This window comes from Scyliorhinus canicula, chromosome 21 (genome assembly GCF_902713615.1).
Source record: "Scyliorhinus canicula chromosome 21, sScyCan1.1, whole genome shotgun sequence".
NCBI classification, from domain to species: Eukaryota; Metazoa; Chordata; class Chondrichthyes; order Carcharhiniformes; family Scyliorhinidae; genus Scyliorhinus; species Scyliorhinus canicula.
This window is the reverse complement of record NC_052166.1, coordinates 45,373,687-45,394,081: the sequence shown is the minus strand read 5'-3', so window position 1 is coordinate 45,394,081 and position 20,395 is coordinate 45,373,687. Positions and strand designations below refer to the sequence as shown.

The 20,395-nt window shown below is 44.9% G+C and overlaps 1 protein-coding gene across 5 annotated transcripts in view; it reads right to left on the bottom strand.

Moving 5' to 3' along the window:
* The window catches only part of LOC119955497 (serine/threonine-protein kinase Nek6-like), a 373,379-nt gene that overhangs the window by 100,165 nt on the left and 252,819 nt on the right, over positions 1-20,395 (bottom strand). For all 5 annotated transcript variants that reach the window (XM_038781740.1, XM_038781738.1, XM_038781735.1 and 2 more), the window contains exons 6-7: positions 16,835-16,943; positions 9,889-9,996 (exon numbers count right to left, since the gene is read on the bottom strand). In XM_038781740.1, the coding sequence (XP_038637668.1) occupies positions 9,889-9,996; positions 16,835-16,943 (217 nt within the window). The remainder of the gene's footprint in view (positions 1-9,888; positions 9,997-16,834; positions 16,944-20,395) is intronic.

Genomic DNA, 20,395 nt, shown 5'->3' with positions numbered 1-20,395 from the left:
CTTCTTTTTTTTCAGCTGGGCTGCACTGGATGTTCTTGACTCTTATTGCCAAATATTTAATACTAGCAAAAATGTAGTTTGTGCTTATCAACCTGGCAAACCCCCATCCTGGTCTCTGAGTGAGTCGCTGAAAGATAGATTTGTGAGGCTTTTTTTCACTTGCTCACGTTGTTTGCATTTAGGTTGGCATATTTGTCATTTCTTTTTCCTCTTTTGGCTTCATGTTTGCATTTTCTGCTTTTTAAAATGCTTATTTCATTTATCTTTCTGCCATTGAAGGAATTTAAACCTAAATTGCAGCGCCTTTAACTAGTAGGATGGGCATTTCAATGTGAATTCATTTTCCATGCAGGGGCTAGAGAGTGTTGGGCTTTACAACAGAAAAAGTGAAATGGGTCAGGGGACGGGATCTTTGCTTCATCACATTGTCTTTCAGTTGAGGATCGCGAGCTTTGGGCTGACCTCACAACACACAAACCCCAGAGGAATCCTCTGTCCTCCCGAGATTCACCAATCTACATATCCCGTGAAATAATGGCTTTAAAGGAAAGGGAATTCCATGCACGAGGATGAGCGACCCAAATATGACAGAATTTTTCATCAAGATAGACAGTGACGTAGTTGATTCTTAGACTAGAGTCCTGAATCTAAATTGGATTAGATTGGATTGGATTTGTTTATTGTCATGTGTACCGAGGTACAGTGAAAAGTATTTTTCTGCAAGCAGCTCAACAGATCATTCAGTACATGGAAGAAAAGGGAATTAAACAAAATTCAAGAAAATACATGAGAATACATAATAGGGCAACACAAGATATACAATGTAACTACATAAGCATTGGCATCGGTTGAAGCATACAGGGTGTAGTGTTAATGAGGTCAGTCAATAAGAGGGTCATTTAGGAGTCTGGTGACAGTGGGGAAGAAGCTGTTTTTGAGTCTGTTTGTGCGTGTTCTCAGACTTCTGAATCTCCTGCCCGATGGAAGAAGTTGGAAAAGTGAGTAAGCCGGGTGGGAGAGATCCTTGATTATGCTGCCTGCTTTCCCCCGGCAGCGGGAGGTGTAGATGGAATCAATGGATGGGAGGCAGGTTCGTGTGATGGACTGGGCGGTATTCACGACTCTCTGAAGTTCCTTGCGGTAAAGGAAACTACAGGTATTTTACAGGTTTTTACAGGAAATTACAGGAATTTACAGGAAAATACAGGTATCCTTTACCTTGCGGTAAAGGAAAATAAAGGAAACTACAATGCTATGAGGCTTGAGTTGGCTATGGTGGATTGATGAAAAATTCTATCATACTATGGTCCTTGTGCAACCCGACAATTATTCCTTCTCATTACCCAGTCTAGGATGGCCTGTTCTCTCGCTGGTTCCTGAACATATTGGTCCATAAAACAATCCCGTGTACGCTCCAGGAATTCCTCCTCTACAATATTGTTACCAATTTGGCTTGCCCAATCTATATGCAGATTAAAATCACCCATAATGACAGATGTTCCTTTATCACTTGCATCTCTCATTTCCTGTTTAATGCCATAGCCAACATCACCACTATAATTTGGGTGTCTATATACTTCAAGGGATGGCAGCGGATAGACATTCAAGGACTGCATGGGTGAATTGCAACAATTGTTCATTCCTGTCCGGCTCCAGAAATAGTGGATGCATTGGTGGCTATCTTCCAATATTCTATAGATTCTGGAACAGTTCTCACAGACTGCAGGGTAGCTAATTTAACCCTACTATTTAAAAAGGGAGGTAGAGAGAAAACATAGAATTATAGACCAGACAGCATGACATTCGTAGTGGGGAAAATTCTCGAGTCCTTTGTAAAAGATTTAACAAAAGAGCACTTCGAAAACAGTGGCAGGATCGGACAGAGTCAGCACAGATTTATGAAAGGGAAATAATGCTTGACAAATCTATTGGAACTCTTTGAGGATGTAACTAGTAGAGTTGACGAGGGGGAGCCAGTGCATGTGGTTTGTTTGGACTTTCAGAAGACTTTTGACAAAGTCTCAGATAAGAGATTAGTGGATAGAATTAAAGCATATGGGATAGGGGGTAGTGTATTGTGATGAATAGGAAACTGCTGGCAGACATGAACAAAGAGTAGGAATAAATGGGCTTCCTTCCAAATGGTAGGCAGTGACTAGTGGGTTACCACAGGGATCGGTGCTGGGGCCCCAGCTATTCACAATATATATTAATGATTTAGAGGAGGGAACAAAATGTATTATCTCCAAATCTGCAGATCACACAAAGCTGGATGGGAGGGTGAGCTGTGAGGAGGATGCAGAGATGTGTCAGTGTGATTTGGACAAGCTGAATCAATGGGCAAATGCATGATAGATGCAGTGTAATGTGGATAAATGTGAGGTTATCCACTTTGGTAGCAAAAATACAAAGGCAGATTATTATATCAATGGCTATTGATTGATAGAGGGAAATGTGCAATGGGTCCTGGATGTCCTCATACACCTGTCGCTAAAGTAAATGTGCAGGTGCAGCAGATGGTAAAGAAGGCAAATGGTATGTTGGCCTTCATAGCGAGAGGATTCCAATACAGTGGCAGGGATCTCTTGTTGCAGTTATACAGGGCCTTGGTGAGACCACACCTGGAATATTGTGAGCAGTTTTGGTCTCCTTATCTGAGGAAGGACGTTCTTGCTCTACAGGGAGTGCAGCAAAGTTTTACCAGACTGATTCCTGGGATGACTGATGTGTGAGGAATAGTTGAGTTGGTTTGGATTATATTTGCTGGAGTTCTGAAGAATGAGGGGGTATCATAGAAACCTATAAAGTACTAACAAGACTAGACAGGTTAGATGCAGGAAGGATTTTCCCAATGGCTGGGGAGTCCAGAACCGTGGGTCACAGTCTAAGGATATGGGGTTAACCATTTAGGACCGAGATGAGGAGACATTTCTTCATCCAAAGAGTGGTGAGTCTGTGAAATTCACTACCACAGAAAGCAGTTGAGGCCAAATCATTGTGGGCAATATTTCCCGTTTCAAAAACTAAATGTTGATGCCGGGACTGAATCGCTGGACTTCTACAGCCACTAAATTGCTATCGGTCCTGGAGCAATTCATGATCCGTGAGTGGACTAGCACCGGTGCCACATGGAACTCGAACGACTGCAATGAAAAATGGTGTCCGATTTGCCAGGGTCGGGATTGTCACTCAAGAGGCTGACGAGCTGCATATTAGCTGCACATTTGTCGATTGGCTGCCTGGTTGAAATGTGCCAATTGACAGCAGGAAGTCAGGATCTGAACTCACGAGTACTTTAAGGGGATTTAACACCTTCACCCACCACCCTTTACCTGGAGAAAGACTCCCTAAGCATTCTACAACAACCTGCAAGTACTTTTTATAAAGCATTCATGGTGAATGTTTCCTTCTTGTTGTATATGAATTAACATAGGTCTTTTCAAAGCTAGAAAACACGTTAGATTGCAGCTTTGGATAGAATTATCAATATTAGCAAAATCTCGAGTGAGATTTATGAGACCAATTGCAAATTTGTTCAGTCAGAGCTATTTTTGATTTTCACACTGTGAAACATTAAAATGGGTTACATTTCATGACCAAAATAAGTGTTGTTGCTATCACAACCATTGTCCCCTGGCCCTTTATGCTAGAGCATTTATTGAATGGCCTCCTTCTGTACTGTAACCATTCTGTGACACTATTAGATTATGTCGGATAATTTTTGTGTTAACATAAGTTATTAGCATGAGTTCTCTCATAACAAAATATTGATACCTAAATATTGAACTTATCTAGCACTTTCCAACAGTGAAATTCTATCGTTAGCTCCAAAAATAATATGTTGAATAATTTGGGGATGAGTGCTGTTGACTTAGCACAAAGCTATTGATAATATGCTGAACGCTTATGTATAGCACACACACTTGCTCTGCTTCCAGGAAAGTCACAAAACATATTTCTGTCATATCTTGCTATTATTCCTGAAAGACCTGAGAGTTATTTACAGGTTATCAAATTTCAACTGGCCATTATCACATGGCAGCTTGCGGGATCTTGCTGTATGCAAATTGCTTGCCATGTTTCCTGCATCACGATAATGAATACACTAGTGGTACAGTGGTATTCCTGCTGCCTCACAGCGCCAGGGACCCGGGTTTAATTCCGACCTTGGGTAACTGTGTGGAGTTTGCACGTTCTAGGTATGAATTATACTGTAAATGCAGAACCCTTAGGAACATTAACATACAGAGGGATCTGGGCGTGCACGTCCACAGTTCCCTTAAAGTTGCAACATGGGTGGCCAAGGTGATTAAGAAGGCAGATGGCATGTTTGCCTTCATCAGCCGGGGCATTGAGTACAGGAGTTGGGAAATCATATTGCAGCTGTATAAAATCTTGGTTAGGCCGCATTTGGAGTATTGCGTGCAGTTCTGGTCACCACATTATCAGAAGGACATGGAAGCTTTGGAGAGAGTGCAAAGAAGGTTGATCAGGATGTTGCCTGGTCTTGAGGATGTTGGCTATGAGGAGAGGTTGAATAAACTGGGATTGTTTTCACTGGAAAGACGGAGGCTGAGGGGAGACCTGATAGAGGTCTACAAAATTATGAGAGGCATAGACAGGATGGATAATCAGAGGCTTTCTCCAAGGGTGGAAGTGTCAATTACAAAGGGGCACAGGTTCAAGGTGAGAGGGAGAAAGTTTAAGGGAGATGTGCAGGGTCCGTTTTTCACACAGAGAGTGGTGGGACCCTGGAACGTGCCGCAAGAGGATGTGGTGGAAGCACAGTAGCAACATTTAAGAGGCATCTTGAGGAGTACATGAATAGGGAGGAAATAGAGCGAGACAGACCGAGAAAGGGCAGAAGGTTTTGTTTTTAGTTAGGGCATTATAATCGGCACAGGCGTGGAGGGCAATCTCTTTGGTCTTTGTTTTCCCCCTAGATTTCCTCCGGGTGCTCCGGTTTCCTCCCATAGTCCGAGGATGTGCAGGTTAGGTGGATTCGCCATTCTAAATTATCCCTTAAAGTCCAACGGTTAGATGGGCCAACGGATGAAGCGGGGGTGGGCCTAGGTAGGGTGCTCCTTCAGAGAGTTGTTGTAGACTCTCTGGGCCGAATGGCCTCCTCCTGCACTGTCGGGATTATATGATTCTATGGCTTCAGAAGTGGTGATGAGGCGCTCCAATGCCCTCAGATAGTGAAAGGTGGTATTTAAGCGGAAGTCTTTGCTTATTTAAACTTATACCATAACTCCTGACAGGCCAGGTGCAAGAGACGGTTGGGCACACCCGCTCAGTCCGCACTGCAGCAGCTGGTGCACGCACAGCTTCTCCCACCAAGATGGTGAGAGCCTGTCACTTTGGGGCCAGTTTAACACGGCAACTTTTTAACCACGTCAAGGAAATGTCAACTGTCAAGTTCGAAACAATCGTTCTGTCTTCTGATTCATAGGGTATTCTGGTAGTAAATCGACTCTGCCAACTTAACAGCACAACAGCATGGCCACGTTATCTGTGAAATTCTCTCTAAATTCTGGATTTGATAATGGAGAGTGAAGAATACCAATTGCTTTCACTACTTTCCGAACACTGTACTGGCAGAAAAATAAATCATTTATCCAAAAGCGGAGTACACAAATTTGCTGAACCACTTGGAAAGCACGGATTTCCTCCTACACAGCCTGCTCAGCTCAGGCTATCAAACACCGCATTTCTGAACAAACATTTTACTCAAAATACATTTTTATTGATTTTTACCAACTTTCTAGATTATAAATTGAAACTCCGATGCGGAGCTGAGATCCCACTTTGTCAGTACCAGCTCTAAGACTGACCTGGATTTGTTCCAAGATTCATTTGTAATTGTTTTTTAAAATAGTTTTATGGTTCATCGTGATACATGTAATTCCACTGCACTCGTATTACTCCTGTTGGTTGGTGCCACAGTTCCTTTTTTAAAAATGTTATCATGAAAGAATTAGGGAGCTAATAATCTAATGCGGGCAGGCAGCATATCGCTGACTATGGTGTTACTGACTGCATCTGCATACGTGTGAGAAGTGCTCTCCCAGTGCCATGCCATCAATAAATTCACAGTGGCTCTGCTACTGCCACTATCTCTCGCCCAACTCTCTTCTGTTTGCACCCAGGCCTGGCACCTAACCCTTTCTAGTTTTTCTGCTGTAAGACGAAGGCTGCCAACTGTTGTTGATAGAGAAATTTGAAATGCCAACAGCGCTTTGCAAAATATGGCGTCTGATTCGCAGCTCAGTGCTGCAACACTGTTGAACGTTTGGCAGTGGATAGGAACGAGGGTGGAAAGGGGGGATATACCTGCCACGCACACAGAAAATTGGATATGGCTCGTTTGGAACCTCAGATTACATATAATTTTTTTTTTAAACAGTGCAGAAGGAGGCCATTCGGCCCATCGAGTCTGCACCGGCTCTTGGAAAGAGCACCCTACCCAAGGTCAACACCTCCACCCTATCCCCATAACCCAGTAACCCCACCTAACACTAAGGGCAATTTTGGACACTAAGGGCAATTTATCATGGCCAATGCACCTACCCTGCACATCTTTGGACTGTGCGAGGAAACCGGAGCACCCGGAGGAAACCCACGCACACACGGGGAGGATGTGCAGACTCCGCACAGGCAGTGACCCAAGCCGGAATCGAACCTGGGACCCTGGAGCTGTGAAGCGATTGTGCTATCCACAATGCTACCGTGCTGCCCCCAGATTAAGGGGCAAGGAAAGGGTGTGAGCGTGAAGGAAGATGGAAGATGCCCGAGAGTACGACTGGGAAAGAGGGCTGGTGAATACCGGGGAACTGCGAGGGAAATGGATATGGAAGAAACAGAGAGGAAAATTGAAATGGGAAGATAAGATAAAAAAGCTCGACACTTGGTTTCTGGGACGGCAGGGTTGTTGTATAAAGCCAGATTGGGTTGACCGGGCCTGCAGTCACTGGAGTTCAGAAGAATGAGAGGGGATCTCATTGAAACGTATAAAATTCTGGTAGGGCTGGATAGACAGGATGCAGGGATAATGTTTTCCCAGGCTGTGGGAGTCTAGAGCAAGGGATCACTGTGTCAGGATACAGGCGAGGCCATTTCTGTCTGAGATGAGGAGGTGTTTCTTCACCCAGAGGGTGGCGAACCTGTGGAATTCTCGACCACATTAGGCTGTGGAGGCGAAGCCACTGATATTTAAGAAAGAAATAGATTTCTAAATTTAAAGTTGTCAAGGGGTATGAGAGTGAGAGTGTGGCAATGGAATGGAAGACCAGCCATGATCACATTGAATGATGGAGCAGGCTCGATGGGCTGAAATGCCTACTTCTGCTCCTAGTTTCTATGTTTTGTTCCTCTTCTCCCCTATTCATATCCTTTGTACACATGCCCCATCCCCCACTCTTTCTCTGTAAATAATTCCTCCGTGCTCCCCCTCTTTTCTTTCCCTCTTCATCTCTTCCTCTTCCCTCCATTTTCCCCAGTACTTTCTTTCTATCCACCTATTGCTTCCCTTTTGTTTTAACCCGCACGAGACCGATGGGCTTGGAGCGATCGACCTCCCCGTGAACTCAGTAGAGCCAAGTAACTTTTTTTTTAAAGTTATTTACTGAAATAATGCAGCCAAAAGACTCTGGAGCTATGTCCCCACGCCCTCGAAAAGAAGCGCGCAAATCACCCTGGACTTACCTGGAGAAAGTCTAGGGTGATTCTCCGATTTGAAGCGGGCGAGCAGAACCCCGGAGTAGTTCTCACAGCTCCGGCTGCCGATACGGGGTCCTGCATTTCCGGTAGGGGGGTCCCGCATGCGCACTGGGTGGCCTTCGGCGGCCGCCCCACGCGACTTGGTCGACCCACACCGAGGACCGGCACCGAAAAGATAGGCCCCCCCAGATCGCGCGCGCCCACGGATCGGTGGCCCCCGATCGGTAGCCTGCCCGTCCTGGAGTCACCCCCCGGTGAATGATCCACCCGCGCCCCACTAGGGCAGCCGCAGACTGAGTCCGCAGCTGCCACACCGAATTCTCGACGGTGGAGCCATGAGAGAACCACGCTGTCGGGAACTCGGCCAGCTGCACTTGGGGAATTGCTGCGGGGTCTCTTTCAATGACCCCCGACCGGCACTGCGTCAACCGCGTGCACCCGATTGGCCGTGATTCTCCGCCGAGATGCGTCGGACACAATCTCGGGTTTGGCGCTTATTCTCCGCCTCCACACTGATAGCGATTTTGGAGTGGAGGCTCGGAGAATCCCGCCCTCTGTGTTTTAAACAGAAGATTAGCTACTATACAAGAGTCAACAAAGCAAACATTGAATACTGTCTATCCTGAATTCCAGCATCCAAAATTAAAATGATTTAAATTTGAATAGAGATTAAAATTGTGGTTGAACGTAAACTATGGCCGAGATTCTCTGGCCTCCCTACAGCATGTTTCTCAGTGGTGCGTGGTGGTCTGCCATTGGCTGGCAGCAGGATCTTCTGGTCTCGCCGCTGCCAATGGGATTTCCCATTGAATCCTCCCCATGCTGCCGGGGGAACCCACGGTAAGGGGTGTGTCATCAGCAGGACCGAATGTACAGCTGGAAGATTTTGCTTAATAAATTGCACATTAAATGGCAGATACAGCTAAGACAGATTTTACAAATGGGTTTCGCAGTCCATTCAGATTTTGATGATCACAGTAATAAACTGTTCTCCTCGTGAAGAATTTCAGCTCCTATCTTTGTAAGAGCTGACCTGATCGCCAGTCAACAGCAGCACACGACCAACCTGAGTTCCACAAATGGTGCAAGTCTGCAGAACCTGCTCATTTGGGCCTGGATAGGGTAGTCCGACCAAATTTAACTTCCAGTGACAGAAACACCTTTGGCAACCTTAAGTTTTCTTATTCTCAGCTTCTAGACCTAACCTGTCTGTCTTCTTCAGCTTGCTTGAACTAGACCAGTGGACTCATCAACTGCTACTGCCCAGCTTGGACTAACTTGCGTTCTCTTATATCTCACAACCAGGTTCGGTTTGCTCGACGCTTTGGTCACCATACCTCAGTTTGTTTATGTTTCCTTGGAAACCAGGCAGGCCAGTTGCCTTTCAGTGTTTACCTGTTCTGTTTCCCTTTCTGTTCCCTTTTCCCAGTTCAGTGTCTGTCTGTTTTAGTTAGGGTCTACCTCAAAAAATAAAAATTGAATTTAAAAACACAGATTCCCTCACAGTGCGTGAAACAGATAAAACTCTGGAGTCTGTCACACTTGAGCCCATTCTTTGTAATAGATAGTAAATTAGCTTTAAAGTCTAGGAGAAAAAAGACAAAAATCCAGACACTGCTCTTTTTCTGACCCACTGGATTTAAAATCAGCCCCCAGTCTTTGCTCAATCCCTTCAGTTCTTCCCGCCAGAGATTTAAAATCAACTACCACGCTCCAGAAAAAGAAAAACACCTTACAAGTGCAAATGGCTCTACCTGCTGTGATTAAATCTCTTGGCCTTAAGGAAACACAGCAGAATAACGCATTCTGCATTATGTGGTACACTCCCGTCATTATAAAGTGCCATATCCTTTGACTTGTGCATGAGGAATGCAATCAGAGCTCCGCTAGGGTATATAAAAATTGGAGTCAATAATTGTTTGGTGGCGGGCGGCACGGTGGCGCAGTGGTTAGCGTTGCTGCCTCACGGCGCCGAGGATCCGAGTTCAATCCCGGCCCTGAATCACTGTCCGTGTGGAGTTTGCACATTCTCCCGGTTTCTGCATGGGTCTCACCCCCGCAACTCGAAGATGTCCAATTGGCCACCCTAAATTGCCCCTTAATCGGGTTTTTTTTTTAAATAATTGTTTGACGGAAAAAATGATGCAGTTTTCTATAGTTGCTTCTTACCTAAAGAGTGAGCTGCTGTGGTTTTGGAGCTGAAAAAACGCCCCAGCCCTAGGTCCCCCAGCTTGACTGCTCCTGTTGCTGTTATGAACACATTTGCCGGCTTGATGTCTAAGAATGAAAACAGAGAGTCAATCAATAATGAATGAATGGTTTAAAAGAGAAAGCCACAAAACCTTTGCGGTGATTGCAATATACTGACATTTGTTTATGGTCTGTATATTATCAAAAGGTTTATTTTTGACAGTTACTTTGCATCTGTTCATAAATATCATAAATAATATAATTTTCATCTCCCGGTCACAGGCTCAGAATGGATTGAAATTTCCAGGATTCTGCTTGTATTGTACAAAGAAAATTGCCAATAGGCTTTGCTGCACAATACCCACAACATTATGTTGTGGTATTTCAGTACCGCACAGGAACTCTGCTGTTAACCGGTTTTGGATTGTACTTTGAGTCATGTAATAATAACTCAACTCTCGGTCACTTGCAGTCACGTGAGTCAGATGATTTCACAGATCCACTCATACATCTGGATATTCTATTAACAAATTTAACACGATGGAGCCATGCTAGGGAGCATGATCATGTACATTTAATGTGTAAATCAGTTGTGAAAGCTAGGGTGCGCCAACCAATCTCTGTCCAGCTGTTAGAGCGGAACTAGACGTCTTAACCGCTCTGGGCTATTTTTGAAATTTACAGGTGGGCAACCAATCGTATTTTTTAACAATAAATTTGAGTACCCAATTCTTTTTTTCCCCCACTTCTTCCCCACTGTCACCAGACTCCTAAACGACCCTTTTATGGACTGTCCTCATTAATACTACACCCTGTCTGCTTCATCCGATGCCAATGCTTATGTAGATACATTGTATATATTGTGTAGCCCTATTATGTATTCTCATGTACTTTCTTGAATTCTGTTCAATTCCCTTTCTTCCCATGTACTGAATGATCTGTTGAGCTGCTTGCAGAAAAATACTTTTCACTGTACCTCGGTACACGTGACAATAAACAAATCCAATCCAATCCAATCCAATTAAGGGGCAGTTGAGAGTGACCAATCCACCTACCCTGCACATTTTTTGGGTTTTGGGGGTGAGACCCACGCAGACACAGGGAGAATGTGCAAACTCCACACGGACAGTTACCCGGGGCCGGGATCAAAACCGGGTCCTCGGCACAGTGAGGCAGCAGTGCTAACCACTGCGCCCCTGAGCCGTCTTGCAACCAATCATATTGTAAGGCTTTTAAAAACAAGAGTTAAAGAAGGACATTTATTATTATTTCACTGTATGTGAAGAATATATCAAATTACCAGGGTGCAATTGAAAATATCCAAAATGTTAAAGGGACTGAAAATCCGGGTCAAAACCCATTACTCGATTTCATTCACAAGTTACAGGCAGTTCAATTCCACATTTGAAGATTGAAAGGGTACCATCAGGGACTGACTGAAAATGCATCATCTTGATAGAACATAGAACATAGAACACTACAGCGCAGTACGGGCCCTTCGGCCCTCGATGTTGCGCCGACCTGTGAAACCATCTGAAGCCTATCTGACCTACACTATTCCATTTTCATCCATATGTCTATCCAGTGACCACTTAAATGCCCTTAAAGTTGGCGAGTCTACTACTATTGCAGGCAGGGCGTTCCACACCCCTACTACTCTCTGAGTAAAGAAACTGCCTCTGACATCTGTCCTATATCTATCACCCCTCAATTTAAAGCTATGTCCCCTCGTGTTGGTCATCACCATCCGAGGAAAAAGACTCTCACTGTCCACCCTATCTAACCCTCTGACTACCTTATATGTCTCTATTAAGTCACCTCTCAGCCTTCTCCTCTCTAACGAAAACAACCTCAATTCCCTGAGCCTTTCCTCGTAAGACCTTCCCTCCATACCAGGCAACATCCTAGTAAATCTCCTCTGAACCCTTTCCAAAGCTTCCACATCCTTCCTATAATGTGGTGACCAGAACTGCACGCAGTACTCCAGGTGCGGCCGCACCAGAGTTATGTACAGCTGCAGCATGACCTTGTGGTTCCGAAACTCAATCCCCCTGCTTATAAAGGCTAGCACACCATATGCCTTCTTAACAGCCCTATTAACCTGGGCGGCAACGTTCAGGGATTTATGTACCTGGATGCCGAGATCTCTCTGTTCATCTACACTACCAAGAATCTTGCCATTAGCCCAGTACTCTGCATTCCTGTTACTCCTTCCAAAGTGAACCACCTCACACTTTTCCGCATTAAACTCCATCTGCCACCTCTCAGCCCAGCTCTGCAGCTTATCTATGTCCCTCTGTATCCTATAACATCCTTCAGCACTATCCACAACTCCACCGACCTTCGTGTCATCTGCAAATTTACTAACCCATCCTTCTACACCCTCTTCCAGGTCATTTATAAAAATGACAAACAGCAGTGGCCCCAAAACAGATCCTTGCGGTACACCACTAGTAACTGAACTCCAGGATGAACATTTGCCATCAACCACCACTCTCTGTCTTCTTTCAGCTAGCCAATTACTGATCCAAACCGCTAAATCACCTTCAATTCCATACTTCCTTATTTTCTGCAATAGCCTACCGTGGGGAACCTTATCAAACGCCTTACTGAAATCCATATACACCACATCAACAGCTTTACCCTGATCCACCTGTTTAGTCACCTTCTCAAAAAACTCAATAAGGTTTGTGAGGCATGACCTACCCTTCACAAAACCGTGTTGACTATCGCTAATCAACTTGTTCTTTTCAAGATGATTATAAACCCTATCTCTTGTAACCTTTTCCAACAATTTACCCACAACCGAAGTAAGGCTCACAGGTCTATAATTACCAGGGTTGTCTCTACTCCCCTTCTTGAACAAGGGGACAACATTTGCTATCCTCCAGTCTTCCGGCACTATTCCTGTCGACAAAGACGACATAAAGATCAAGGACAAAGGCTCTGCAATCTCCTCCCTGGCTTCCCAGAGAATCCTAGGATAAATCCCATCTGGCCCAGGGGACTTATCTATTTTGACATTTTCCAAAATTGCTAACACCTCCTCCTTTTGAACCTCAATTCCATCTAGCCTGGTCGACTGAACCTGAGTGTTCTCCTCGACAACATTGTCTTTCTCCAGTGTAAACACTGACGAAAAATATCCATTTAACGCTTCCCCTATCTCCTCTGATTGCACACACAACTTTCCACTACTATCCTTGATTGGCCCTAATCTTACTCTAGTCATTCTTTTGTTCCTGATATACCTATAGAAAGCCTTAGGGTTTTCCTTGATCCTATCCGCCAACGACTTTTCATGTCCTCTCCTCGCTCTTCTTAACTCTCCCTTTAGGTCCTTCCTGGCTAACTTGTAACTCTCAAGTGCCCTAACTGAGCCTTCATGTCTCATCCTAACATAAGCCTTCTTCTTCCTCTTGACAAGTGCTTCAACTTACTTAGTAAACCACGGTTCCCTTGCTCGACAACTTCCTCCCTGCCTGACAAGTACATACTTATCAAGGACACGCAGTAGCTGTTCCTTGAAACAGCTCCACATTTCGATTGTACCCATCCCCTGCAGTTTCCTTCCCCATCCTATACATCCTAAATCTTGCCGAATAGCATCATAATTGCCTTTCCCCCAGCTATAATTCTTGCCTTGCGGTATATGCCTATTCCTGCCCATTACTAAAGTAAACATAACCGAGTTGTGATCACTATCACCAAAGTGCTCACCTACATCTAAATCTAACACCTGGCCGGGTTCATTACCCAGTACCAAATCCAATGTGGCCTCGCCCCTTGTTGGCCTGTCTACATACTGTGTCAGAAAACCCTCCTGCACACACTGCACAAAAACTGACCCGTCTATAGTACTCGAACTATAGTATTTCCAGTCAATATTTGGAAAGTTAAAGTCCCCCATAACAACTACCCTGTTACTCTCGCTCCTGTCGAGAATCATCTTTGCAATCCTTTCCTCTACATCTCTGGTGATACTGACAGGAAAATGGGATTTAATCCCAGACCAGAGCATGTTGGCCTAAGCAGGAGTCAGTCAACTGCCATTTTTTTTTTGCATTATTAATTTACGGGATGTGGGTGTCCCTGTTTGGGCCAGCATTTACTGCCCATCCATAGTTGCCCTCCAGAAGGTGGTAGCGAGTTGCCTTTGGAACCACTGCAGTCCTTGAGGTGTAGGTACACCCACTGTGTGTTAGGGAGGGAGTTCCAGGATTTTGACCCAGTGACAGTGACGGAACGGCAATATATTTCCAAGTCACGATGGTGAGTGACTTGGAGGGGAACCTTCAGGTGGTGGGGTTCCCAGGTATCTGTTGCTCTTGCCGTTCTAGATGGTAGTGGTCGTGGGTTTGGAAGGTGCTGTCTAAGGAACCTTGGTGATTTACTGCAGTGTATCTTGTAGATGGTATGCACAGCTGCCATCAGTGGTTAAGGGTTTGAATATTTGTGGAAGGGGAAACAATCAATTGGGCCACTTTGTCCTGGATGGTGTCGAGCTTCTTGAGTGTTGTTGGAGCTGCACTCATCCTGGCAAGTGGAAAGTATTCCATTACACTCCTGACTTGCGCCTTGTAGATGGTGGACAGGCTTTGGGGGGTCAGGAGATGAGTTACTCACTGCAGGATTCCTAGCCTTTGACCGGATCTGGTAGCCACAGTATTAATATGGCTAGTCCAGTTTAGTTTCTGATCAATGGTAATGACCCCCTGGATGCTGATTGTGGGGAATTCAGTGATGGTAATGCCACTGAATGTCAAGGGCAATGGTTAGATCTTCTCCTGTGGGAGATGGTCATTGCCTGGCACTTGTGTGGCATGAATGTGACTTGCCACTTGTCAGCCCAAGCCTGGATATTATCCAGGTCTGACCGAACATTCAAAATGAATCTGAAACTCCATTAGCATCCGGATAAACTATCTGGACCACTGACCTTGGTGGTTTACAATGTTAAAAAAATTTCAATAAGTGCACGCTATTACAGCCACTGATTAGCAATCAAGGCTTGGATTTTACTCTTCCCCAGGGATGCTGGCACTAATTCAACTAACTCAGCAAGACCAAACACAGGATGATGGGGGTGGTGGGGGGGGGGGGGGGGGGGGGGGGGGGTGTCTTTTCTGACTGGATTGGCTGAGTTCCAACCCAAGCTCTACACTTACCAATTAAACCGGTGGTGCCTGGCAGCCACATGATTAAAGGTAGACCCGGGTGGGGGAGAGAGAGAGAGAGAGAGAGAGGAGAGAGGAACACAACCTAAAGACATTTTGAAGACTGGGTTGCAAATGCTTTTAATGATTGTATTGCATGCACTGTATTGCCGAATGAAGAATTACCTGGAAGGACGATGAATTCAATTGTTGTGTCATTTAAACCATTCTCAGTTTGGCAAAACAGTTAATGGCTAGTCCATGACTGTTGAAATACAATCTGAACCCCAAACTGAAGGGCCACTCAATAATACATAGAACATACAGCGCAGAAGGAGGCCATTCGGCCCATTGAGTCTGCACCGACCCAGTTAAGCTCTCACTTCCACCCTATCCCTGTAACCCAATAACCCCTCCTAACCTTTTTGGTCACTAGGGGCAATTTATCATGGCCAATCCACCTAACCTGCACATCTCTGGACTGTGGGAGGAAACCGGAGCACCCGGAGGAAACCCACGCACACACGGGGAGAACGTGCAGACTCCACAAAGACAGCGACCCAAGCCGGGAATAATAATCTTGACTAGTGTCACAAGTAGGTTTACATTAACACTACAATGAAGGTACTGTCAAAATCCCCTAGTCGCCACACTCCGCCGCCTGTTCGGTTACACTGAGAGAGAATTCAGAATGCCCAATTCACCCTAACACCACGTCTTTCGGGAGGAAACCCACACAGACATGGGGAGAACGTGCAGACTCCGCACAGGCAGTGACCCAAGCCAGGAATTGAACCTGGGACCCTGGCGCTGTGAAGCAACCGTGCTAAACACTGTGCTGCCATGCCACAATCAATTCTTGCAATCCAGACAGTATGCGAAAGAGCTTTGAGAAATTGAATGTAATTGGCAGCTTGCTTTGCAAACACAGCAACGGGTCTGCTGGCAGGGAATTCCTTTGTTAGCGCCAAACTTTGAGAGTAATTAGCTGCATGAGGAACCTGATGAGTATCTGCTCTTTCGCCACCAGGAGATTTGCTCAATGCCTAAACCTGTAAATGTGATCTTTGTCAAACCACTTTACGATTTTGTTGCACATTGTGCATAAAGGGAATTTTCCCTGGAGGAGGCCAATTTGGCAACTTGCAGGCCCTTCTCAGCTGAGGCAGCTGAAGAGTCTGACACCAGCACTGTTTCTCGCACTGTTTCTCACATGACCAAAAACAAAGAGTGATCAAGGTTTTTACATTTTAAAAAGACGTTGGCCGGGATTTTCCCTGGGGAATGGTTGTTGGTGGGACGGACCAGCCAAAGATCCGTTGACCAAAATTGCTGGTCTCGGTGTCACCTTTCGAGTTTAAATCAGGCTCGAATTCATATTTATATTCACCCATCATAGAGCAAGAAAAGCACATTGATTCTGTAGTCAGTCATTGCACACCCACTGAATAAACAGACTAGCATTAAATGATGCCCTGACTTTCCCCACTGAGCCCACTGTGGCCAGATACCAAGCTAATCAAATGTGCATGGTGTCTTCAGTCATTATGGTTGGAAACAGAAGTGTCTATAATGTGGGTCATTCCCTGGGGACCTGTAGCCTGCAGCTATCCACTCCCCACACACACACATCGACAGACAGACACACACACACGTCATGCATGATCAATAAAGCAGAGTCGCAAACAGCTTTTCTTAACTTAATCCCAATAAACTGAATGCTGGTTTTCGATGGAAAGGAATGCTTTTTTTGTCTTGTTTTTCTTTACCTCTGTGCATCACCCTTCGGGAGTGCATGTGTTCAACTGCGCTGCATAGCTGCACAAAATATTTCCATATCGTTCTTTCTGGGATTAGCCTCTTTTGCTTTTTGAAGTACTGTGGAAATAATGAATAAAAGATGGATGAATAAACAATGAGGTTTAGATTCAGGCACTATGACTCCAGGAACAAGTGCCATTCATGCAGCAATTGCTGAAATGTTGCATAACAAAAAGCATTATTCATATTCACATCACCATTTAACTCATTCCCTCCTCACCCCACATTTGGTGCTCTGGTGATTTCTAATTATTTCGGTGGACAACCCTGATTGGAAGCTGCGTTCTGGATTGATCACAAATACTTGTTAGAAGCGAGATTAATTAGGTTGCATCAATCAATTGAAATAGCTCTGAAGACAGTCAGCATCTGTGGAGTTTCATTTATTAATTCAAGGCCACTCGGAAAATGTTCGTAAAGAAAAAAACAATTATTTAATTATTTTACAGGCATTTTTATCTTGCTGGATGCCAGGACAAGCTAATTATCATTTTTGCCATTTTAATAAACCATGTACTTCATTATTTCTTAAATCAGATCTAATGAATCAAATGTCACTAATACTGATATTCGTATGGGCCTTGTCCAACTATATAACAAAAAGGCTGTTGGGCAAAAGGATTTTTCAATACTATAATGAATATTGAGCAATGAATTATGGATGTTTCTATGGTCTAGTGCCTATATGGTCCTGTTTCTATATGGTGCTGTATCAATATAATCCTGTTTATTTGTGGTGGGGTATCAATATAGTACTGTCTCTGTATGGTACTATATCAATATAGTACTGTCTCTGTATGGTACTATATCAATATAGTACTGTCTCTGTATGGTACTATATCAATATAGTACTGTCTCTGTATGGTACTATATCAATATAGTACTGTCCTTATTTGGTAAAGTATCAATATAGTTTCTGTATGGTACTGCGTGTTTGACTTGTTCCAAAATGTGCAGAAGTCATCTTTCCAAAATTGATGAAACATCCCAAAATCCATCGCTTCATTAATATCTGATAGGTATCTTGATATTCCAGGTATCTTTATTCCCATTTTTTCTGATAATCACCTTAAGTTGCACAAGTGAGATGAGAATGTGCTGAGACCAAATGAAGTATCTTCAACAACCCACTGACTAAACCTAAACCCATTGACTGCCATAGATAGCTACCTCCACTACAACTCTTCACACCCAACTCTTCACACCCAACTCTTCACACCCAACCCTTCACACCCAACCCTTCACACCCAACCCTTCACACCCAACCCTTCACACCCAACCCTTCACACCCAACCCTTCACACCCAACTCTTCACACCCAACTCTTCACACCCAACTCTTCACACCAAACATTCTGGAAGGACTCCATCCTATTCTCCCAGTTCCTTCACCTCCTTTGCATTTGTTCCGATTATGCCACTTTCCAAAACGGGGCTGTGCTTCATTTTTCCTTATTCATGGTTTCCCACCCACTGTGGTCGACAGGGCTCTCAACCATGTCCGACCCATCTCCCGCACCTCTGCACTCACCCCTTCCCCTTCCTCCAAGAACAATGATAGGGTCCCCCTTGTCCTCACCTTTTACCCCACCAGCCTCCGCATTCAAAGAATCATCCTGTCAGTTCTGCATACTCCAGCATGATGCCACCACCAAACATATCTTCCCCTCACTCGCCCTGTCAGCATTTCGCTGGGATCTTTTCCTCCGGGATACCGTGGTCCACTCATACACCCCTTCAACACCTCACCCTCTTCCTATGGCACCTTCGCATCCAATCACAGAAAGTGTCACACCTGCCCCTTTACCTCCTCCCTGCTCACCATCCGAGCGCCTAAACACTCTTTTCAAATGAGGCAGCACTTCACATGCACCTCCTTCAATCTGGTCTATTGCATTTGTTGCTCCCAATGCGGTCTACTCTACGTTGGAGAGACTAAATACAGACTGGGTTACCGCTTTGCAGAACACCTTTGGTCTGTCTGTGAATAGGACCCAGACCTTCCTGTCGCTTGCCATTTTAACTCACCGTCCTGCTCTCATGGCCACATGTCCATCCTTGGCCAGGCTGCAATGTTCAAGTGAATCCTAGCGCAAACTGGAGGAACAGCACTTCATCTTCTGATTAGGCAGGTTTCAGTCTTCTGGACTCAACATTGAGTTCAACAACTTCAGACTGTGAACTCTCTCTTCCAACTTCACCCCATTTTATTTTCGAACAATTTATCTTCATTTCTTCCATGTTTTCCCCTCACCGTTGTTCCCCTCCCTCACCCCACTTGGGCCATCTGTTTCCTGTTCTCAGTTGCCCACCTTTATTTGCCATTCACACATTCTAATCTCTTTATGTGCCACTCTTAGCCTTAATCGCCCCCATTTATATTCCTTTAGTCTTTCTGTCCATGACATCTTTGTCAATCTCCACCCACCACTACACACAGCATGCCCAGAACAGTATAAATCTGCCCCTATTCCCAGTTTTCTCTAGCTTTGATAAAGAGTTATACAGACTTGAAATGTTAGCTCCCTTCTCTCTCCACAGATGCTGTCAGACCTGCTGAGATTGTTCAGTATTTTCTGCTTTTGTATCTTCAACAACATCCCAGTTATGACAGCACAGGCCATACATTTACTCTGGGATGTACCTGATTTGGTTGAATATTGCACTAAGTAGTGCATTTAATCACTGAGCCATCAGGGCACCTCTCCTTAACTAGTCCCACAACTAACCTAACAATACTTATCAAATATCCACACTTGTGTCATCATTCAAAATCATGAACACCAAAATAGATAGAAGGGTTACTACCAGTCTGAAGACCATAAATCCCAACAGCACAATATCAAAGATGCACATTTTAACAATTAATGTGTTCAAATGTGCAGTGTTAGAAACAAATATGTCTCTTTTAATTGGCATCAACCCTTTTATTTCAAGATGTGGAGATGCCGGCGTTGGACTGGGGTGAGCACAGTAAGAAGTCTTACAACACCAGGTTAAAGTCCAACAGGGGCGGAGAAACTACGACATCTTCTTCGCAGCCTCCAACACATCATCAGCGAGGATGGACATCTTGCCAAGGTCATCCCCACACCCCCACTACTGGCCTTCAAACAACCGCGCAACCTCAAACAAACCATTGTTTGCAGCAAATTACCCAGCCTTCAGAACAGCAACCACAACACCACAAAACCCTGCCAGGGTAATCTCTGCAAGACATGCCAGATCATCGACATGGACACCACCATTACACGTGGAAACACCACCCACCAGGTACGCGGCGCATACTCGTGCGACTCGACCAATGTAGTCTACCTCATACGCTGCAGGAAAGGATGTCCCGAAGCGTGGTACATTGGCGAGACCATGCAGACACTGCGACAACGAATAAACGGGCATCGTGCGACTATCAACAGGCAGGACTGTTCCCTTCCAGTTGGGGAACACTTCAGCAGTCAAGGACATTCAGCCTCTGATCTCCGGGTCAGCATTCTACAAGGAGGCCTTCAGG